The sequence below is a fragment of the Physeter macrocephalus genome, chromosome 8 (assembly GCF_002837175.3).
Source record: "Physeter macrocephalus isolate SW-GA chromosome 8, ASM283717v5, whole genome shotgun sequence".
Taxonomy (NCBI): domain Eukaryota; kingdom Metazoa; phylum Chordata; class Mammalia; order Artiodactyla; family Physeteridae; genus Physeter; species Physeter macrocephalus.
This window is the reverse complement of record NC_041221.1, coordinates 68,676,789-68,701,118: the sequence shown is the minus strand read 5'-3', so window position 1 is coordinate 68,701,118 and position 24,330 is coordinate 68,676,789. Positions and strand designations below refer to the sequence as shown.

General features: G+C 36.5%; 1 protein-coding gene across 8 annotated transcripts in view; it reads left to right on the top strand.

Moving 5' to 3' along the window:
* Positions 1 to 24,330, top strand: part of ADAMTS6 (ADAM metallopeptidase with thrombospondin type 1 motif 6) — a 299,242-nt gene that overhangs the window by 256,514 nt on the left and 18,398 nt on the right. For 5 of the 8 annotated variants that reach the window (XM_055086592.1, XM_055086594.1, XM_024124793.2 and 2 more), the window contains 3 exons: positions 5,785 to 5,914; positions 13,611 to 13,815; positions 22,974 to 23,150. In XM_055086592.1, the coding sequence (XP_054942567.1) occupies positions 5,785 to 5,914; positions 13,611 to 13,815; positions 22,974 to 23,150 (512 nt within the window). Of the gene's footprint in view, positions 1 to 5,784; positions 5,915 to 13,610; positions 13,816 to 22,973; positions 23,151 to 24,330 lie in introns of those variants that run through there. The other 3 variants (XR_008618068.1, XM_055086595.1, XM_055086596.1) reach the window with 3 other exon arrangements.

The window sequence follows — 24,330 nt, the reverse complement described above, 5'->3', positions numbered from 1 at the left end:
GATCTGAAAGGAACATTAGAAATCATCTAATTTTTTTGGTCTCATTTTACAAAGGAGAATGAAAACTTGCCTTAGATCATTTACCTAAACTGCCTAGAACTCAAAAAGAGGTAGTAACTAAACATGGCAGAAGTCAGAGTGAGAAAAAAATATCGTAACAAGATAAAGTGAAAGGGAATTACATCATAGACATTTGGCTCTGAGAAGAGTTCTTAAGATCCATGAAGATAAAGGAAAGAGAAATCTGACAGCAACATAATAAAATGAAGGAACTGTAAAATGAAAAGTATTACGTCTGAAATTGCATTGTTTTATTAGATAAGGTAGGTTCCATAATATAATTATAATGGTACTTGCTTTATCCCCTCCCTTCATTATTAATGTAATCTCATTGAGGTCAAGTCTGTCTCACTCATTTTCCCCCTTATGATAATGAAAACCCATGGCTTAGACTTAGTAGGAATTCAGTGACTTAAGTTAGACCTTTCCATGGAAGGGATTACTGTTAATTTATAATGAGTAGTCGGAATTCCCTCCAGGGATAGTGTGATTTCAAATAAACGCAGTATATGTATGCACCACCCTACCTTACCATCACTAAACAGAGTTGTTCTAGAAAAATAAATATTTTTAGAGCTGCTTAAGACAGAAGGGAAGACACGGAAAGGCAGAGAAAGAAAACCTTTGGGAGATAAAAACTAGCAGGAGGATCTTGAGAAGAAGGAAGCAAATGGGTGGAGCTGATTGGTACCCTGATGCCAGCTGTTAGATCCAAGGCAGATGGGCTTTGCTCTGCCCTACAAATGCTTATGTCTGGCCAATAATCACACAGCACAGCAGCCAGATTCCAGCCACGAAAGGCAGAGCAGAGAGACATTTTTTTTCCTGGCACTTGTTGCTCTCTGGATGCTATCTGCACTGAAGATTTAGATTAAATTAATGTTGTTGGCCATATGCTCTGTATACTGTGGTTATATAGTGTTGTCTTGGTTGCTAGCTACTTTGGATGCTGTGGTTAAGCAAATTGTTGCCTTAGCCACCAACCACATTTGTACTGTAAGCTCTGACTTATTAACTTTTTCCCCCCTATTCTTCAGAAAACTGTTTCTTGGGTAGACAGGATGTGCTTTGCCACTATGTTAAATTATCTAGATGTTGATTAGCCCATCAATCCCAAAGTTACACTTTTCCTTGCTGTCTTTCCCTTACTGACTTACATGTAGTTACAGACTGCTCACTTACCAATTGAATCATCTAGGACTGAAATGCTGGTTCTTATGAGTAGATTTGAGAAGACCTAGAAGATCTTTCTCTTGCCCTTAACCTCTCCCACATCCTTCTTGGTTTAATACATATCACTCTTTCAAATGAGATTCAAGTGGTAATTTCTGTGCATTAAGTGCCCTCTCTCTACTTTTAAAATGATGAACTACCCTAAGAAAAGCAATAAATTGCTAAATATTGTTACACATGAACTTATTAAATGATTTAATTATCTGAAAGAAGAGAGATGGGACATGAGGACATTGAGCAGCTTATAAGAAGAGTAGAAGAGGGACTGAAAAGGAGGCAAGAAATGAAGAGGAGGAATGGTCTCTAAAGTCTTCACTCAGGATTGGCTCTGCAGCTGCTGAGCAAAAGACCCTGTATTCTTGAACCATCACCATTTCCTAGAGTAAGCACAACAGATGAAGGGCTCCATATAGGACTCACTTGCAGCTTGGTGGACTTCTTGCTCATTTTCCTATGGTGTATGCTACTTCAAAATACTAAATGCCATTTCTTCACGTGTAGCTTGAACAGTGATTCAAGTTGGGTACTCTTTCCTCCCATTGGACAGCAGAACCTTTGATGGGCAAGTAGATCATCTGTAATTTTTAACTCTTAGCAGAAATTAAATATAAGATCTGACAAATTTAAACTTCCAGGCTAAAAATAAGAGTTACATTTCCGTACCAAAGAACCATCTTTGGTATCAAAGAACCAAAATGGTAAGCAAATTAAAAGACTCTAAACAGGATACACCCATTTTAGAGAGTTTAAAGTAAATATATATTGGTAATGGCATCTTTGTACTTAAATTTTGTAATATGAAACCATTAAAGTTTTTTTTTTTTTAAGTATGGAAGAGGAATTGCGTTTAAAAACAGAATTGGGTATAGAATTTGCATGCCAGTAACTTCAGGTGTTTAAGAATAAAATATAATTAATGCAATTTTAAGTTTGACCAATTAAATTCTGCAGAACACCTGTATATCTCCAGGGGATATGGGCACTAAGCCACCAGAATTTTGTTTTTGATTAGGCATATACTGACTGGTCATACAGACATTTTATGTTTTGGGTTATAAACTATACATCTTTAGATTTGAAAGCATAGTGGTTTTGTGTAACTGGATGTAATTATTCCTGAAAGGTTTAAATCAACTCCTTAGCAATGTTTTACAGATTACTTTAAAAGAAGCTATGTACAAGAGGGTTGATCATATAAAAAGATTCTAAACTCAATCATTTCTCTTGTTGACTTGGTTTAGATTATTTCCAGTTGATCTGTATTTTCTAAAGCTAAAAGCTGCATTTCCCTTAATCCAAAAGTATGTGTTGAAAAATCCATCCAATTAGGTGCATTGGTTTAGAGAGTTATTCTGTTGCTGCTGATTTAAAAGGAAAAAAAAAATTCTGTAAACCTGCCAAGTGTGGGGGTAAAAGTTGGAAGGAGATTTGTGCTGTTGAAGGGAGATAGTTCAGCATTTTAGGAAGGTTTGGAATAGATTACTAGTATAGTCAGTTCTCGAGTGTGAAATACCACACTGTCTAATATGACCTTTTAGAAGAAAATTAATAAAAGATGAATGCAAGGAAAATGCATCTTTGTAAAATACAGTTATTTCAGCTGCTTATTCAAGGACTTTAATTTTTACTTAATAAAAAATAGCATTCTGAAATTATGAAAGTGAAATGTACCCCCAAATATCCTAAATTCTAGTTTTTAAGAAGTCTGAGAGGCATGACAAAATTAAGTCAGTTTGTAATTCTCAGCACTTAGGTCAATATCTCATAAGAAGTACAGTGCCTGTATTCAGTAATTATCTCTATTGAATGAATGAATGGATGAATGAATGAACGAATGACCTGCCAACCATATTTAGCTGGCATTTTTAGTTTGTGTACTATGTAATTTTAAATTAATTACTGGATCCCACCAAAGAACAAAATAGCCTTAAAAATAAAGGTCCAGAGCAAAGATATGAGATTGTGGATAATTTTTATTTTGTTCTTTCTGGTTTTGTGTATTTTCCAAATTTTTAACAATAAATGTTATGTAGCTGAAGTTTTTCAAGATCATACATGGCTAGAATTTATCTTAAAATCAAATGTAAATCTTACCTCTAATAACTAATATCTCATCTGTGATTCAAATTGCAGAGGCCTTGCTTTTATATTAAAGGCTACTTTTAAAAACTAAAGTCATTGTAACCAAACAACATTTCTCAGATTTTTAAAGGAAGTAGAATTTTATCTTAACCTGTAGAAACTGAATTGATATTTCTGCCACTTATATAAAGCAATATCAGTTCCATTTTGTAGTGTTGAAAATGTTTGTCCTCCCTCAGTAAAATAAAATAAAAATAAAAAGTTCATCCTTTTCTGAAAAACAACCGAGATACTAGCTTGAATGCCAACTTCCTTATTGCAAGTTTAATCATATTTTCTTAGTTATTAAATGTATTTATAAAAGTTGGCTGAAGTTGTAAATCCTTTGTGTAAGTGGATGTTTTGAGTCTCCCCCCTCCAAGTATAATCATATTTGAATGGTTATTTAAAAAAACAACCATGCTAACCTATAAAAACAGTCCCCTGCTCCTCCTGATAGGAGCAAGTATTGAACCCAGGTACATGGCTGTTCTGAGCCACTGTGGCAGTGGGTGTTGAATCCTATGACTAATAATAGAGATTTTTGTCCAGGTGAATCACATGGACTTAGTTATCTGCCCACTGGAATGACACAATGAGGAGATATGTGGTGAATACTGTGGAACATCTGTGAATGGGTCAAAGCTATGCCTGGTGTGAATCATTCTTCCCTCAAAAATCTAAAGTTTAATAGTTAAAAAATTCCAAACTGTTGTCGTATAAACTGAGATATTTGGCCTATTCAAGGGGTTGGGATGGAATGAATACAGCACATACTCTGAGACATTTTGCAAGTAAGTTGTTTGTCTATATTTTAAACCCCTAAATTTAGGAAAACCAAAAAACTTGATCAGTAAGAGCCTTGGGTCACTGCAAGTAATAAAATATACCTCTTCATCTGCTCACCACCATCATGGAGGCTATGGGACTTAATGGTTTTCGCCATCAGGGAAAGGGATTTCCCTATCTTTAAATTCAAAGCGCTTAGTTAGAGGTGTGCAAAACATGATGACTGAGGTACTCCCACCTGCAGACGTCCCAGGATGTTTAAGGGACCTTGGGGAAGCATTTGGTGCGTAGCTCTTTAGGTGACAGTTTCCTTCACTGAATGGTCCTATTTCACATTGATTTCCCTAATTTGGGGTCAAACTCTTTTCTTTAGGGCACTACTAAAAGCTACTGAGAAAAAAAAAGAAAAACTGAAGGTTTGTGTGGGGCTAGGTAGGTATGAAGCTGTAGTTGCTTGGATACTGCTAATGCTGTTTTTATAACTGGTTCTAGGTAATTTAGCCTACCGGGTTATAGAGATGGGATGGATGAGTAGGGGGATAGCTTAGTTTGTGCTTTTATTTTCAATTCTGGGAGTAAGCTGCTACCTCTATAGGATCTGGAACATTTAGCATTGTCTTGTAGATTGACTTTCCTCTGAGACCTTGATACACCTATCTTTGCTTCTTTTGATTCCTCCACACTGAAGAGAAAATGAATCTGCATAAAGTCTATTCACCAGGCATGTTTACAGATAAGAGTGTGTTTGTGTGTGTCTTCGTATTTTGTGAAATGTGAGCAAGGTGTGGTGGATATCTTTGCCAATAAATAATAAACATATATTTAGAATTTTACAAATTTTATGAGAATATTTTTAGCTGTGGCAAACAGGTTACATAGACCAATTTTTAAGAATGACATAAGTATTTTGTAAGTTAATATTTGATGGAAAATGTGTATATCTGTTTGCCAGTGGTGTAATCAACAAGGGCCGACTCTATCAAAGCAAACAGATTACTGATGGGTTGCAGTCCAAAGAGGCTCACTGCAGTCTTTAAATTCTAGACTTTGTGGGCTTTCAGAGAAATAAATCTGTAAATGGAAGGGGAAAAAATGAAATGTGTGAATGTTACGTGTTCCTAACAAAGACTAAATTGATTGGATTTGTCCTACAAAATATTAAAAAGTAAATTTGTCCCTAATGTTTTGTTTTTACATAGATATCCAACCATTGTTTTGCACTGAAATGTATATTCATACATTTTATCTGATGATATTTTGGGAAAATAAAGTTTCTTTTTTTAAAGGAAAGCATGAAGAAGAATATACAAATGGGAATACTAATTGTTTAAAATTACCAATAGTTTCTTTTCTGAACTTGAAAACAGTTATGTTTCTAAATATGAGAACAATAATTTTGCCTAAATTTGCAATATAATGACCAGGTCTTCTCTCCTTTTTAGAGGAGCAGTCAAGTGTTTCTGGAACAGATAAGACAGCAGCGATCCAGTGAGGTTGATCCCCCACAGAGGAAAGCTATGCATACCTAATTTACTGGAAGGTAAACTACTCTTCAATTAATGATGTCCTCCTTTTCTCAAGGTGTCCAAAGACAGGAGGTGGTCTGTAAAAGGTTGGACGACAACTCCATTGTCCAGAACAATTACTGTGACCCTGATAGTAAGCCACCTGAAAATCAAAGAACCTGCAACACTGAGCCCTGCCCACCAGAGTAAGTAAGAGAAAGAAGTGAGAATTATTTTCTTCAAGTGCAAAGAGAAAAACATTAGGTATTCTTATTTGGAAACATACATTCATATGATATAGATAAATTAGGCTGAGAAAAGGGGGTAAAACATCACAGAGGGTGGAATTTTGATTCCTATTTATCCAAAGGACTTAGTAATTAACCCCTTTAAAGCAGGAACTTCAATCGGTTGATCCTGGCATAGTGCTGGCAATTGTCATATTTCATTAATTCTAAAGCACATATCATTTGCATTTTAACATCTTTGAAATTAGATTCATTTTGCAATTGACGGTATCTTACAATAATAATCGGCATTATTTTTCTTTAATGGTACATAAAATAATGGTATCTTAGATCCAGTAAAATATAGTAGATGGGCGTGCAGTCCTGTCTTTTCCAGATATTTATCCTAAAGGCTTAAAGACTTTTTAAATGGTTTAGAAATATTCTGTAATGGAGTATCAGTGCTTTAATTTGCTGACCCAGTTTTAAGTCTGTCATCCTAAGGCATCCTGTCTTCTGAGTGTAGAGCACAGTCCTAGAGGTGTACTTCAGTCCCTTTCTGTTGATTAATGTAGCAGTTACAACTCACTGTAAAGGGAGGTACAAGAAGAGAGCCCATCCATCTTAATGATGACTTTTTAAAAATTTAAACATAAAAATATGAGACCTGCTATCAGTGGGCCACACTATAATCTGTAGGAACAGAAAGGTTTCTTGTTTGAGCAAAGGGCAATAATTATGCGAAAAAGGACAAAGATGCTGAGTTAATCCTGAAAATACTGATCTTTGTAGGGATTTTGCCTGATTGACAATAGCAAGACAAAATATGTGTGAATGGCATTTCATTCTTGTTTGAGAAATCAGAGTAACCATTATCCCCCAGATTAGCTAATTATTCCAACATGAAATTGATAAAGAAAACGAGAGTAGGCAAATGAGATTATGTATTCCAAGCTCTCTAGAACTGGAGAGGAAAGCTCTATAATGAAGTAAGCCTTTTTCTAAAAGTGGAGTCACAAAAATCTGGGACTTAAAATGGATAAAGAATGCAGGTCCCTAATATGGTTAAAGCAAGATGCATTTCTTGATATTTGTTCCAAAATAATAATGCCTTTGAACTTTCAATATCCAAAGTCAGTGTCTGCCTGAATGTTTTAATCTTAAAGGGAAATACTCACTCCTAGTCTCTTGAAAAGGTTTAGGGCAGTGGCTACCAAATAAGGAACACAGAATCTAGGGTGATAGAAGTTTTTATTCTAAGACTTTTAAAATTTCATGTCTCTTCTTTTTCAAATGTGATCACCATGTAACTAACTCCTTAAAAGCCAGACATGAGAAAGTATAGAAATACAACCTATGATATGTATTACAAAGACAAGATATTTGTTTTTTTTTCCTTTCTTCTGCTAATTATTTTTATAAATTTATCTCAAGAGAAACTGAAAAGCTATATAAAACAAAGTGATGCTCAAAAACCACAAGATATATTTTGACGTTTCCAATAACTTAAGCATATTTTCATATAATTGTGAGCCTCAACCCAGTAAGTTAATTCCCCGACACTCAGTACTTTAAGTATTATGTTTGTCATGATCAGCCATTTAAGGCATCTGAGTGGGCCTGGTCACACTTGTTCTATTTTGGCCTCAGCTTTTTTATTTGTTTAAGTTCAAATGCTATTCAAACATTCTTTGAGGGCTTCCCTGGTGGCACAATGGTTGGGAGTCCGCCTGCCGATGCAGGGGACACGGGTTCATGCCCGGTCTGGGAAGATCCCACATGCCGCGGAGCAGCTGGGCCCGTGAGCCATCGCCACTGAACCTGCGCTTCCGGAGCCTGTGCTCCGCAAAGGGAGAGGCCACGACAGTGAGAGGCCCGCGTACCGCAAAAAAAAAAAAAAAATCCTTTGAGATTTCAGTGGTTGGTCATTTCATTCCATATATCATGTGCTTGGATATTAAATGGGAGTTTTTTTTTTTTTAACATTTTAAGGATAATTGACATATTCGAATTAACCTACGCAATTAAAATTGTTTCATATTTCCCTTCCTTTTGTAGTTTGGAAATAAAAAGTTACTTCTTAACTTTTTTTGTTGTTTGGAGGTAAGAAAATGGAATTTGAAAAAGAGAAAATTTAGACAGTTTTCTTTGTTGGAAAGAGCTAATGATACGTATTTAAAATATTTCTCTTTTATCAGTCCAGTTTTTCTTAGTTCCTTTTTAATTTCTTCTTTATTCCTTTGAATTCAGACTATGAAAAAGGAAATCTTAATTATTCAGAATGGTTGTCATATGTAATAAGATTCCCAGTAGACATTGGTATTATAGAGATAAGGATCACTGAAAACTACTGAATTCAGTAAGACTTTAAATGAGTGTGGAAGAGAGAAGGTTTTTCAGATGACAATGTGATAATCATATTTGGTTCTTGTCATACATATTAAAGCATAAAATTTTTTAAATGCAGATAAGTAGAAAGAAGAAGCTAAAAAAACACAATACTTGTAAGACCACTGTTAATATTTTGATCTATATATTTCATCTTTTTCTATGTCTACATAGGCACATGTATATAAAAAAATGGAATTATATTATTTATGATGCTTTGTAGTCAGTTCTCAACATATTGAACATTATGTTGTTCTGAACATTAAACATCATCTACAACATTTAGTAGATATGTCATTATTTATTTAAATTAGTTTTCCACAGTTGAACAGTTTTGTCTGGATCCTAGCTTTTGATCCCTTTCTATTCCACAGCATTAACCATTTTTGCTACTAAAACTTTGCTCTCTATAATTATGCCCTTATACTAAATGAATAGGAATAAAATTTCTGGTTCAAATGGAATTATATTTTACTCTCTGAGACAGACTGTCAAATTGCTCTCTAGAAAGAATGTATGAATGTATATTCCCACCAACAGTATGTATATGACTGTCATTTTCCTGAACTGAACAACACCAGATATTATTTTAAAAACAATCTTTAACTATTTTATAGGGAAGAAAAACCCTTGATATCTAATTGCTATTTTATTTTTTGTGCTAGCATTGCTGGTGAGGCTGAACATTTAAAAATTATGTTCAGTGGCCATTTGTATTACTTCTTTTTTGCTTTTCCTCTTCATGGCCTGACCCATTTTTCTATTGAAGTGTTTATCATTTTGTTATTGATTTGTATGAACTCAATGTATTAAGAATATTAACTATTTTAGACATATTTTTTCCTAGTTTGTGATATATTTCCCATATTATGGTGTTATGATCTATTTTTACTTATAAAAGTTTTTTTAACTATGTAGGAAAACTATCAAACTTTTCTTTCTTTCATTGGTATAATGTTATGAAGGCCTTACCCACTTTATGATTATACTTTCAAAGTTTTTTTTTAAGGTAAACTCTATCTGAAATATATTTGCCTGCTTTGAGGAAAGGATCTATATTTATTTTCAAATATTATTGTTTTCCCAATACCATTAATTTAAAATCCTAAATGGTATTTTTTAATCAGAAATTATCTAATGAAATATTTTAAATGTCCTTTAGTCATACTGGAGACTTTGTAAGTAGAGTATGGAAAAATAGAGGGCAGTAAGGTTTATCCTTGTTCTGCATAAAGAAAATACAGGGGACTAGGAAGAATAGACAAAAGAGGCATTGGTAAAGAAATAATAATAATAGTGTTTATTTGGAGGACCTTGAAAGGGCAGATGAAGCCTTGCTGGGAAAAAGTAATGTGGTCAGAGCAGCAACTCTTTTATGAGAAAAAGAGTAGTAGTCAAGATGGTGAGGTGACTAGGGATAGGAGAAAAACAAGAATTCTAGAGGCATTGAATGAAAATGGTAGGATTCATGACATAGGCAGAAATAATTAGGAAAAGGAAAAGGGAGGAGTTGATATTAAAGAGCATGACTGATAGGAAGCTAGTGCCCCACTGTGAGAAAAGGAAGTAATGTTGAGTTGGAATCCAAAGAGAAAGGCCAAGAGTTCAGTTTTGACCATGCTGTCTTTTAATAGCAAGAATATTTGTATATATGACCTCATTAGAAGAGTCTTTGGATACTGAATATAATTCCTGTATGTTACTGTGATTTTTAAATTTGCGAAAATCAGAAAGGTAAAAACAACGGAGTACAGTACATTGTGATAATACTGTGACCAAGAATTAAAAGACATTTTTTTAAGCAACTGCGATATGGAAGGCATTGTGCCTTAGGAAATGGTTCCTTTTCCTAAGGACAATCTAATTGGGCAAATACATATAAAAATAACTATAGTACAAGGCAAAATATGTTAAGTACAGTAAGAGTTATAAGCAAAAGGGCCAAAGGATGGTCAGACTAGAGAGAGATTTTTACCCAGGGGCTAGGTTTTCTTTAATAGTATCTTTTTATTTTGAGTCATTGCACCTCACCCCATGGACGACTATAATCTGTTATTTTAAGTTTAGAAAAAGATCATCAGAGTCCTCTATAAAACTCCAAAATGTAGGACCTGGGAGGAATCATAGAACTCATATAAGCCCACTCCCATCATCTCATTCTCTTCCCCCATTATTGTTTGTCCTCTTAAGGTACAGGTCCCCTGTACCTCTTAAGGTACAGATGATGTAGATCAGATTACACAGGCTGCATCAAGCCACTCATTTCAGACACTCAAACATGAATCCCACTAACTGTATAGCTTCTTCATCCTGGTGAGGATGAAGACAATTTTATCACTGGGTCTTCAGCTCAGAAGGAAATAGCCCCAGTATTATTCAGATTATAATAATTCAGCAATTGATAGTTTCAGAGAGAATTTTCATGCTCATATTTTACCACTGAAGCTAGAGGATGAAAAAAGAGAAATAGGGAGAATGTCATCAGAGGGTCATGGAGACTACATGGAGAATGAAGTTGAAGGAAGCAATCCGTCTTACACTGGACAGGAGAGTGGTGAACCGGGACTAATAGATGCAGTGGTAAAATTGCAAAACTATTTAAATAACTGGATGGTGATTTAATCCTTTAGAGAGACATGGGAAGGGATGATTTGGTAAGCCATAAAGACGCAACAGGGACTGAGTGTGAAACCTGAAATCAAAGTTAAAGTCGGAAGGAAAATTGGAAGCGTAGTTAATATTTTTACTTTCATACATTCTGAGTTAAATGCTAGAGTGATACATCTAGGTTAAAAGATGGTTGGCAATAAAAGAGAGGACGAAGAATAAAAAGGCGGAGGTGGCCCTGGCCTCATGCACCAAAAAAAACAGCAACACCTCCTGAATCACTGCTGTTACTCTGGGCACCTGCGTTTAATTTGAAGGCCTCCATCCCTCTTACATTATGAGACCTAATGAGATCATGGCTGGAGATGGTATGACTGAACTTTTTGTGGCTGAGTTATACACATTGCTGTTTTATCCCCTAATCTTGGTGATGAAATCACTGCTGCGAATTGAATCAGAGTTTCACTATGGCTGGCATGCAAGTTATTATTCTCAATACACATTTTCCTCTTTACCAAAAATGGTACTAACAACTTAGGATCCTGTTCATCTGTGGTAAATAAAACGGAAAGAATATGAAAATCACTTTAAATCTCCTCTGGAAAATGACTTAGAAAAAAAATGTTAATATCAGATTTTTAAAATTCAGGATTAAATTGTCATTCTTTAAATAAATCTTATGTTGAAAATTTTAAAATTTTTGACAAAATATATTTTTAAGTTTGAGAAACTGGTTAATTATGATATTTCTAAATGCTGGTTTCCCTCTGTAAGTAAAGATAATAAAAATAATAATAAATAAAGGCCATTGTGGCTTATTTGGCTGAGTGTAGGCTCAAATTTAGGATACTAGTACTCTGACTTCACTAAGGTATTATCTTCCACATACAAAACTGGCACAAATGAGCTAAGTTCATGAAAAGAGGTGAAATTTGTTCTTAAACTTTAATACTCTTCTCTCTGGTTACTCTCCTACCAAGAGCATGAGCATATCCATTTAGGATATATGTGTGATTTCTAAGCACGGACTGAAGAAAATGTCTTTTGACCTCATGCTTGTGATCTAGATTCTATTATTTGGCAGTGTTATAAATGAAATCCAGTGGATATCAATTGATGGGGGATCTAGTCCTATCTCCATCATTGCACTTTTCATGATTTGGGAGAACTGTTTTCCTAACACTGGGTCTTACTTTCTTCTATAAAACAAAGCACAGTGCCTTGAGCATAGAAGGCATTCAGCATATATTCATTACATTAAATACAATAATATATCAGTCAGGACTCTGGTTGGAAATAGCACAACTTCAACTTTGGCTAGCTTCTGAGCTTAAGAGGATTTATTGGTTTATATAACAAAGCTGAGGGAATCGTAAGAGTGGACCTAGCTTCAGGAATGGCTGGAATCAAACACTCAAACACCTGCAGGACTCTCTAGCTCCTCTGCCTTCTTTCAGATCAGCTAATTCCACTTGACAGGGGACATGGCCATCATCAGCTCTTATATCTTTATACACCTTTGTGACCAGAAAGGAAAGCGTCCCTTTTGCTATCGTTGAGATATAAAAATTCTAAAGCTGAATTCATATTGGTCTGATTGGGATCATGATTCATACCCTTGGACCAATTAATGTGCCCAAAAGAGTGAGTCCTGCAGAAATACTACACACACACACACACACACACACACACACACACACACCCCTGAAATTGTATATATGAAAGTTCATTGATGACTATAGGAGTGGTATACCTACAAATATGAGATATGTCCATTTATTAAGACATTTCTGTTTCTTCCCACATTAGCTGTGTAGAAGCTGTTTTTAAGAGTAAAGGGGTCAAAGCAAGGGATCTCCATGTTTTCACAGAGCTGGCTCAGGGCTCTGCTTTTACCACAGAGTTTTTAGGACTTCCAAGTCTTCTGGATGGATACCTGGGCCATCTCTGCCCCTGTAAGGACAATAAAGACGTCTGTCTTATGCAGAGCATGACATTCATTTCTGGGAATCAGAAAACAAACCCCTAGCTCCTGTAGTGTGGTTTTATCACAAAGTCCTCAACTGAGGGAGAACCTGCCTCAATGTAATAATAAAAATGGCTACCGTTTCTTGTTTTTTGTGTGTTAGACACTGTTAGAAGCTCCTGAGACCCTATTACTAGCATATCTTGTCTTGTTCGTGTTCAGTATGTCAAGGTGATAGGCTGAAATTAGCCATAGTGAAGTATTTATACCACAAAAACTGGCAAATGCAACAAATCTGGACTCCCTCCCTCCCATGAGGAACCAGTTGTTACCATTTACCAGCACATGGCTTGGAGCTTCATATGTTACCTTGCTTAATCATCAGGACAATCTCATGATTGATATTATTATCCTCGTTTTAGAAATTAATAAAAAAGGACAAAAAGAAGTTTAAAAACACATAATGCATTGCTTGTTTGAACCTGGGTTCTGCCTGCTCCAAAGCCCATGCACTCTGCTCTAGAAGGCAGCCGACAGTGGGTTATCTTTTCCTTAGCAGTTCTTCCATTTGTCATTTGTCACATCAACTGACACTGAAATGTTAGCTCTTCTGAGAAGAGGAGGTAGTCCACTGAGAAAGTGCCTTCACTCTGCTGAAATCTCCGGCTGCACTGAGGGAATGCTTTTCTGTGTTTCTTCCACTTCTTGTTGCAGGTGGTTCATTGGGGACTGGTTGGAATGTAGCAAGACTTGTGATGGTGGGATGCGCACAAGGGCAGTGCTCTGCATCAGGAAGATTGGACCTTCTGAGGAGGAGACACTGGACTACAGTGGTTGTTTAACACACCGGCCTATTGAAAAAGAGCCCTGCAACAACCAGTCATGTCCACCGCAGTGGGTGGCTTTGGACTGGTCAGAAGTAAGGAAATCTGAGGCTGTATGTTTTGAGATGTCTTAGCTATCAATACCAAAGCATTTAATATTAAGGACATCTGAGCATGTGAGCACCTTAGAACTCAACAAGTAAGGGCTGCATAACTCTGAATTTGGCCATGTTATATTTTTTGGCTGCGTACCAGGAAGTAAAGGTTTTTGGAGTAAGGAAAATCAATGAGAAACTAGTCATCAATTTAATTAAAAAACAAGCCTGAAGTGAATTTGAGAGAATAAGTGGGTTTTCTTCTTCGTTGCTATTCTTGAACAGCATTATAAGCTCAGAATTAGTGATATGTTATATCTTTTTTTCCAAGTAATGTTCCAGCCTAACCATATAACTCTTACATATGAGTTTAATTTATCATCACATGTTATATATCTATATATATTTTAATTGCTTCTGGGGAAGAAACATGGAGTTGAGGGTTATAACTGTCAAAAAGTCAAATTCAGATTTTATCATTACCTCCACTTATATGATCATTGAGGAAGATCTGACTAAGATAATGTTTTTCTGGCATACATGTGTATATAAAAAGTCTTATATAATCCCGAGGCCTCAGAAAAATGGTCTTATGAAAAATGAGTTAAGAGGTAGAGTTAATTCTTGACTCTTCATCCTGCGTGAGACATATACATATACAGACTGTACCATTCTCTGCATTTCCTAAAGAAGAACTGAATCCTTCTGTAGTGTTGGTTAATGTTAGAAAGAATGAGTATCTGGCTATATAACTAAAGGTCATTTTTCTAAGTTAGCAAAACAGGATGCATTTCCTGCTGGAAACATTGTGGTACTTGCTTTAGGTATTTCCTGTAGACCTCATAAGTTTGTCAAAAAAATAAACAGAAAAAAAATTAAACATTGTTCTTTAGGAACCTCTGGATGTAACTTTTCTCCCTATGAATCTCACTGCTTGAGTGGCCTTATTTTGCTAGAGGCACAGGGCTAAAAGAGAGACCTGTGTTTAAGATGGTACATGAAAGTGGAGATTCTGACCGGTTGTGGTTATCTGTGGAATCTTTGGCAGAAGTTGGGAGTGTTCTTCCAAGTTTCCTGGCCATAGTCCAGCTTCAGTAATTACATTCTGCCTACCTAACTTTTATTTGTGTTTCAGTCAAATGTAGAGATATTCTCAGTATTATTCAGTGGTTATGGAAAACAGTATGAACTCTTCTGTTCCCTAACAGTGGGTAGATTAACTCCTATATTCATTTGGAAGATAAAATCCAGTGATAAAGAAGAGACATTTTACAGAATTGTACACATGTTAGTAGTTATTTTACTTGCAAGTCAGTACCCAAGACCCTTATAGAAGTTCATAAATAGTCTTTGATAATGATGGCAACGTTGTTATTGGAAAATCCTAATGGGAGACCTGATAATTGGCTGCAACATTTTTAGGGTTTCAGGCCAAGTCAGTAAGTATAACTGGGTGCTTTCTAACCACATTGGGATAGGAGCTATGGAGAATTCAGAAAAATCTCATGAACTTGGGAAAATAAGAAATATCCATGAAGCAGCTAGAGAATAACATAAGATAGTGTTTAACAAAATGGTGGATTGTAAGGTATAAATGTATAAGTGATACAGAAATTCAGAGCTGAGAAGGTCAGAATAGCCTGGAGTAGGTTCAGAAGGCTTTTTAGTTGATGGGAGTTGAACTGAATGTTGTAGGAGTGTAAGATTTGAAGTAGGGAAGAGAACAAGAAACTGGAGAAGTATTCCTGATAAGAGAAACAACTGAACAGAAACACAAAGATCATGTGGTGAAAGTAGAGTGGGAGAAAATGATTTGTTTTAAAGAATAAATGGAAGATAAGATTGAATAAAGTAGTGATAGGTAACAAGAAGGCTTGAATACAGAACATTATACCATATCATCCTTCTACAAAAAGTGGAGAAAAATCAACAAGTTCAAAAACAGAAACTAGAAAAAACTTCTGCTGACCACTAAAATGCCAAAATCTTCTCATGTGCATACTCACTTCACATTGGTCTCTGGACATACATTTTTCTGTATCATTATATTTTTAACATAAAACACCACATATAATCACCTTAAGGAATAGATTATGTATATTACTGTATGTTTCCATTCCAAATACCATTTTAAGATTTTCTTCCTAATTCAACTTCATACAGGTTGTAGTTACCCTACTTTTAGCATTTTGCTTCTCATCTACCCAGTCTTAGAAGTGGCTTGCTCAAATGGCTCTGCGAGGCTGTTAGGTACTCCTGGAAGCTGCCTGGAGAAATATGTTTAAGTTAAGGGGACTTTGAATCACATTTCTGCCATCTTCTTTAAGATGGCTGAGTCAAAGCTTAGGGGAGAGAAGTGGAGCTGGGGGCATAGAGTACACATGTTGGGACTATCACTTCCAAAAAAACCAAAAAACAGTGCCTGTTGTCTCTCCACAGACAACATAGGAAAACTATTCTGGGGTAAGCATGAGTCAGGAAATCCTGCCATTGCCATCTCAAAGATTCTAGGTGAACATCATCTATACCATCATCTTCATCCTTTGTTCAGGAGGAAAGAGATGATTTTTGTCCCCATTCAGTTTCTCCTGTTTGTTTTCCAAAGGAGAGGGTGCACTCTCACCCTTCCATTTCCCTTTACCATAAAACCTACCTCTTCTCTAGATAAGTTAAAAATAAGTAAAAGTAAATAGCATTAAGTGAAAAAAAATGTCTGAGTAGCCATGGAGAACAAAGTGAGAACAAGGAACCTGTTCTTCTCAGAGGAATGTAACATCTCCCACTAATGAAAACAGGAGGTCCCAGCAGAAGAGCAAGCAGTGTTCAACCTCTTTCACTTAACTTTTTCAAAGATTTTTCACACAATATCTTTTTCACACGCCCATGAAAACTTCCCTCCTCTTTCTGCCCCCTTCCCAATTCCAAATATCAGCTGTCTCAGCTCTGCTAATCACAAGGGTGAGGTTCAACTGGTGAAAACATGTTGCAGTAAGAGGAATGTACCCTCTGACCTTTTTCTTTTCTTTGCTGGCTGCTCTAATGTAAAATTTCCATTGTTGCAAAGCCAGGAACCGTTTTCATTTTCCCCATCAGTGAAACCCACCCAGTGCTTATGGCAAAAAAAAAAAATTAAGCCAAATTGCCTTGGTGGAAAATGGCTCTTCTGCAGTCTTTGTGAAACTAATGAAGCCATGGCTTTCCCATTTCCTACAGTTTAGCCTCACTCCTGGGATCACCCATGCTATGTTGGACTTAAATGGCTTTCTGTTTTTGCCCTCTCTTGGCATGTGACTCTTAAAGTGTTGCTGTGTACTGTGAATGGGCTCCAGCAATCCTTAGCCATTCTTTTGATGTATAGGAATGGTTTCTTTTGACTCCCACAGAGTACCCATTGAAAAAGTTCTGTTTCTTGTACTTATTCTTGGACAAATAGATGACTGGCATCATACTCAATTGACTTGATGGGATTTACATTTAGGTAGCATTACTTAAGAAGGATGGGGCGAGGGGAATCTTCCTACCGAAGCACTGTTCTTTGTTTTAGTAGATACTTGTGCTGTCACTTTGTTTACTCCTAGGTTCTACTCTGATGCCATAACTAAGTAAATTAAACCCACCTCTCCAGAGAGAATTCAGTCTAACCCCAAAATGTTAATGTTTCTATCCTTTACAAGTGAGAGCCAAATTATTTTCCCTGGTGTGGTTTCAAATGTTTTTTCTGCAAAATATGTTTTTGCTTCTTAATCATAGAATGTTGAACTGAAGTATAAATGTATCTCTCATAAAAATCACCTCCTATATCCCACTGAGATGAGAACAAAAAGCAAATGGTCTGGTCAGATTTTGAATAATTGTAAGATTCTGATTATATGAATAAAAGAAGAAAAAAGGATATTTATCTGCAATGAAGAGAAATAGTGAGAGAAGTAATTTTACTAAAGAATCATCTTCCGCTGAATTATCTTCCACCTAGCTACCTAATGGTTTATTACGAGAATGAATTGAATGGATTTTGATATTTATAACTAGACTTTAGTCTAAAAAAAGACTTTTTATTACTAAGTATTCAATTTCAAATTATTTCTAATGAATTTTACTGCATACTCAAAAAGTGTGCAAAAAATATACCCTTTACATGGGTATAGACTAATGATTATCTCTGAAACATGCTCTGAATCACTTATGATTAATTTAATGCCTATTAATCATATACATAATTGTGGTTACATCTTGCTTTTCTAGGATTTCGTATTTTTTTAGGTAGCTAAATAAAACTGAGGCTGTCAGATAGATAAACATATTTATTCATCAGGAGGCTTAGAGAGGCAAAGATGAAATGTAAGCTAAATAAAGCAGAGGGAAGAAGCAAAAATAAGAACAAGCTGAGGGATGTCTCTGCTTGAACATCTCTGACATAAGGTCAGAAGAATTTACAGGATAGAGTTCTACTTAAAACTAACTTGGTCTCAGTGGCATCCCTGTGCCTTTACTATTTTTTACAAGCAATTTTTAAACATTTCATTTTACAGTCACCCTCTAGAAGTGCAATATTTGCAGAGACCAGAGTTGAGATTCCGGCTATAGACGTGTAATATTTGTGGCTAGATCTGCAGGGCTCAGGGCTGGTATATTCATTGAATCAGAATGTAGTTTTCAGTCATTCACTATTTTGAGAATCCAGTTGATTATCTCTACTTCCAGTGCTATAGGATAGAATATCTGTGACTTATTTAGTGGAGCTTGGGCAATAATTTTCTTAATTATTTCTTGCCTCAGTAGAAGATGTCGTATGTTAAGCTTTGCGTATAACTTCACATTGTCCCACAGAGGGTTTGTGTCTTTGTACATTTACCTTTCAGAGCATTATCTTTTTCAGAGCTGCCATCTGAATTTATCTGTACTTCTCAGTACTTCAGTTTCCCACTAGTAAAATGGGTGTGAAAACAGCACTTCGTGAAGTTTCCATGAAGATTAGGTAGATTGTGACATGCAAAGGACTTAGAACACTGCTTGACACTTAATAAATTTCAATGTTGCTTTCTCTTTATTCTTCTCCCTATTATCATCAATTTTATTTATTTATTTATTTTTTTTGTCTTTGATTCCCTGGGGACTTCTCAGACACAGATGAATGAATTGTCTGTCTTTGCATTGTCTGCCTCCCAGAACTGTAAGCAGGACTTTGGCATAGGCTCTTAGGAAAGACCGCTAGATGTTACTGCAGTCTTCATATAATAGCAGAAGCTTCTTGCTACTGGAAAAGGATATTAGAATAAGCAAGAGACCTATGTCCTAGGCTTTAATTAATTTTTGTATTGAAGTGGAGTTGATTAACAATGCTGTGCCAATCTCTGCTGTACAGCAAAGTGATTCAGTTATACACAGACATTTTTTTGTCCCAGGCTTTAATATACATACATATGCTTTTAAAATGAGAAGAGGGAAGAGGAATGGCACAAGTGCCTTTTTCAGTAAATTTTCCCAATATAGAAAATTAATCATAGCCTCAAAATACTAAAACTGAATACTAAATACTAAACTGAATTCCCTGTACATCCTATGTGTTTCTGCCTCTATCTCTAAAGTCTGAAATAGCCTTCCATCCTCTTGTACTTTATCTCATTTATCTATTTCTATTTTTTTATTTATTTATTTTTTTTGTGGTATGCGGGCCTCCCTCTGCTGTGGCCTCTCCCGTTGCCGAGCACAGGCTCCGGACGCGCAGCCTCAGCGGCCATGGCTCACGGGCCCAGCCGCTCCGCGGCACGTGGGATCCTCCCAGACCGGGGCGCGAACCCAGTTCCCCTGCATCGGCAGGCGGACGCGCAACCACTGCGCCACCAGGGAAGCCCTCATTTATTTTTATAATAATTAATACTTCTTATGTATTCTCAAGACTTTGTTTCTGCCAATGCTAGGAGCTAAAGTATAGATCAGAAGGCTTAGGATTTAGTTCCAGCTCTACCACTTGCTGTCTGTTTAACCTCGATTAAGTTGCTTAAGCTTTCCTGTAACAAGACTCAAAAACTTATATGAGAATAATGTATTGAAAGTATTTTGTGAACTGTGAAGCTCTAATGGAATATAAGGTAGTAGTGTTATCATTATCAATAATAATGTTAAGCATTAAGAGAGTGACAGAAACCCCCTAAGGCTGTGTCTTCTAACACTGGTGGACGGTGGAAGAGACTTGGTGAGAAGTCAAGAGGATCAGACACAAGTGGGACAAGCTCAAGAGACGCTAATCAGGGCTTTATTCATTCTACAGAGTGCATGATTGCAAGATAGGGTTGCGTGTCTTGGTTTCTTGATATATAAAGTGACAGGGTTGTTGTGAGGACTAAATGAGATAATATGTGCGAAGTACGTGATGTAGTGTTTAACATGCACTCAGTAGGTGGTAACGTTAGGTCTGTCATTTAAACACTGCATGACTTTGTACCAATCACTTACTCTAGGTTGTTTCTTCATTTTAAAAACAGAATAATAATTGTCATCTCACAGGATTTTTGTGAAGACTGTGTGAATTACAGCGCTTAGCACAGCTATCTAGAGTGTTTATTAAATGGCAGCTGCTATCAATATTATCATTATTAATAGCAGCAGTAGTCATAGTAGTAGCATAGTAGTAGTCATAGTAGTAGCAGCATTAGCTTTGTGCCTGGCACTGGGCTGGCACTAGGAATACTGTACCTTGTTTAGTATGGAGAGGTGAATCTGAAGAGGTAAGCAGAGCCTTCCTATCAGTGTATAGTAAGATATTTAAAGAGTTTGAATTTTTATCTTGAAGACCACTGAAGGATTTAAAAAAAAAACAGAACAGAATATAACTGGATGTGTGCTTTAGAGAGTGGATTGGAGTGAGGCAAGAACAAGAAACAGGAGACCTGTTAGAAAGCCATTGCAATGTTACATGTAAGAAGTGATGTTTGTCTGTAGTAAGGTTAGTGGCAGTGGAGACAAAGAGAAATCAACAGATGTGAGAGAGATTTACAACTTAGATTAGTAGAACCTAGTGACTGAGTATATGGGTAGAGTGAGGCAGCAGCTAGAAATAAGGATGCTGATTTGGCTTTGAAAAAGAATAACAGGGATTGGGAATTTCTGTCTTGATTTCTAAATCCCTAACTAAAACGTTTTTTGGAACCATATTGGAAAGAACTGGATGTTATTCTCCTTCAAAATGCATCTTAATGTAATGTTTTCTAAGTTGGAGGAAATGCACTCTGTTACCACATTCATTGTGGTGAAGAGTGTTCATGAGATCCTTGATTTACACCTGAAAGAATTTTAATATTTTTCTTTCTTTCTATGACATGAACCAGGTTCAGGGATTACCCCTGACAAAGCCACTCAGGGGTGTGTACATTGTTCAAGAAGATGTTCCCATCCCACAACTAGTACATGTTGATTTACCTAAAAGTAAATAAAACTGTCATCTTCCCAAATAAAGGAGGGTATATATTTATAGAGTGCTTTCTCAAAACCCTCTGCTGGATCCTGAGGATGGGGGTGAGGTTGTGTACGAAAATGAAGCAGAAATGAAATAATTTTAAGGAGCTTATAGTCTGGTAGGAATGAGAAGACTTATGAATACATAATTATAAAATAAGAAATTGGTGATTAGGGGCACAAGAATTTATATATTCTTACATCCTCTTTTATGTTACTTAACCTTGTGTTCACCTATCTACCTCCTACATTAAAACTGTGAGCTCGGGGCTTCCCTGGTGGTGCAGTGGTTGCGCGTCCGCCTGCCGATGCAGGGGAACCGGGTTCGTGCCCCAGTCTGGGAGGATCCCACATGCCGCGGAGCGGCTGGGCCCGTGAGCCATGGCCGCTGAGCCTGCGCGTCCGGAACCTGTGCTCCGCAACGGGAGAGGCCACAACAGAGGGAGGCCCGCATACCACAAAAAAAAAAAAAAAAAAAAACTGTGAGCTCCTTGAGGTACAGACTGACTTATTCATTCTTATGGTCTCCCCTCTCCCCGGTCAAGTGTAGTTCCTGTAGGAAATTTGGAAATGGCTTTTGAATGAAAGGTATAGAAACAGGGCTTCAAAATATTATGAGTAAGGTTCTCACTTCCCTGAGAAGAAGTACAGATTATAAGGAAGGGCTCAGATGTGCAGGGGAGAAAGCTGGAGGACTTCAGTCAGCCACCATGTTGAATAGGTGGCTCTAGAACAGAGCACTCCAATTAACTTGGAAAAGAGGTAAGTATAGACTTCATGACATAGGAAGAAGGATCTTTTTCTCAGTATGAAGAGCAGACTGGTCCAACTAAAGAACAGTCAAATTCATTATGTTTAACTGATGGACAAGCAAATGTCCAGAGATTTTCTGTACAGTAAACCTTTACCTGTGATCATGTATCCTTAGCTAGCACACTCCAAGAATACAGTTGGCCCTCTATATCTCTGGGTTCCACATCCATGGATTCAACCAACCAAAGATTGAAAATGTTTGGGAGAAAAGTTCCAGGAAGTTCCAAAAAGTAAAACTTGAATTTGCCGTACACTGGCACCTATTTACATAGCATTTACATTGTATTAGGTATTGTAAGTAATCTAAAGATGATCTAACGTATACAGGAGGGTATGTGTAGGTTATATGCAAATACTATGTCATTTTATACAAGGGACTTGAGCATCCACGGATTCTGGTGGCCTCCAAGGTCCCAAAACCAGTCCCCTGCGGATACTGAGGGACAACCGTACACATCTAAATCAAACCTTAGCTTGCTTCACAAAGACAACTTCTGATGGTCTACTAGTAACATAAGAATTCTTTTCAGAAGACTACACCTAGCAAGTAAGAAACCAAGGATTCCACGTTCCAAAAATTAGCAGAATCTTATCACAACTGAATATGGCCAAGAATAGGGAGGAATGACGGAATAAGCCTACACACAATAAAAGAAGAAAGTATGCTGCCAAGAAAAGCAAACTTTGGATTTAGCTCTTAAAGACCTTAGGGAAAAAGATAAAAGTTCTTCTATTTAAAAACTTAAGGAATTTTCGTATATGTAAGACTGCCTAGACTTTAGTATGTGTGTATGTTGTTTACCCAAACACACATTTACTTGGAGAAAGACTTTCCTCAAATTTTTCTCTATCTTTAGACTATCATTATTCATTAGTATTTGTTTTATTTACAGTGCACTCCCAAATGTGGTCCAGGATTCAAGCATCGGATTGTTCTGTGCAAGAGCAGTGACCTTTCTAAAACATTCCCAGCAGCACAATGTTCCGAGGAGAGCAAACCCCCAGTCCGCATCCGCTGCAGTTTGGGCCGCTGTCCTCCTCCTCGCTGGGTGACAGGAGACTGGGGCCAGGTAGGGCAGTTGGACTGTGGGCTCCTGCTGAAGCAGCACCTTGAGACACTTGAGGTTCCTGATTGGGTCATTGTAGGGGCTCAAGAGATGGGTAACAACACATAGAGATCCAGGTATGAGATGTGAGTGTGAGACAGTGCATAGGCAGCAGCAGTCACACATAGACACACTGAGCCATGTTTCTCCCACACCTACACACTTCCCACTTTCACCTACTCCTTGGATTCTAACATTTTAACTTAAAATTAAAGAGAAATAGTCTAATGGCCAGAGATTTGAACAAGCTACCAAAACTTTGGATTCTAGTGCCAACTCCCTCAACTAATTCAAGACCAGATCAGTTAACACCATTGTCTTAATTTTCCCACTTGCAAAATGACTTCTCTTAACCTCACAGAAAAGATGTGGAGGTTTTAATTAGCTTGATAATATGATTGACAATCTTTGAAATGTTATTAATACTTATTCTTCAAGGGATTTAGCTGATGGAGACTATGAATTTGGGAAACGGGTATATAGGGCTTTTAGTATGTATTTTTATATTGATTGGACTCATTTCTATTTTATGTTCCAATTCCTATTTTTTCTTTCTTCTTTCTCTTCTTTCTTTAAATTGTGTTATCTTGCTGAAGGTCACCTTAAATCCTTTAAAAGCAAATTGATATATTTGGATAGAAGGAAAATTAAGTATTGTTCTTTCTAATGTCAAAAAGGAAATTTATTCGGTTATATTAAAAAAACAATGCTCCAGAAAGTAAATTTCTAGTGAATCAATGCCCTTTAACTGTGGCTTTTTTTTTTTTTTTTTTTACAGTGGCTTTATAATTAACCTTGAGCTGGTCACTTTCTAATATCTGAGACCCAAATAAATCATAGTGGCATATAACTACACCAGCATGATTTTGTTTGTGCTCTAGGCCTGCCATTACTTATTAATAATGGCATTTCATAGAAGTAGTTACCAAAATTATGGCCAAAATTCAATATTGCTAGAGTGCAGCAGTATCTACAGACTGTTTGGGGAGCGGGCAAAGATTTTCAGTCTCCATTAAGGCAAATAAATATACTTGCTCTGTGCTCAGCTCTGTGGGGAAACAAAAGAGGTATGATCATAAAATAATTAACATTTGCATTGTCTAAAAAATAATTAATAATTTGCTTTTGTATAACAGTATTTAGT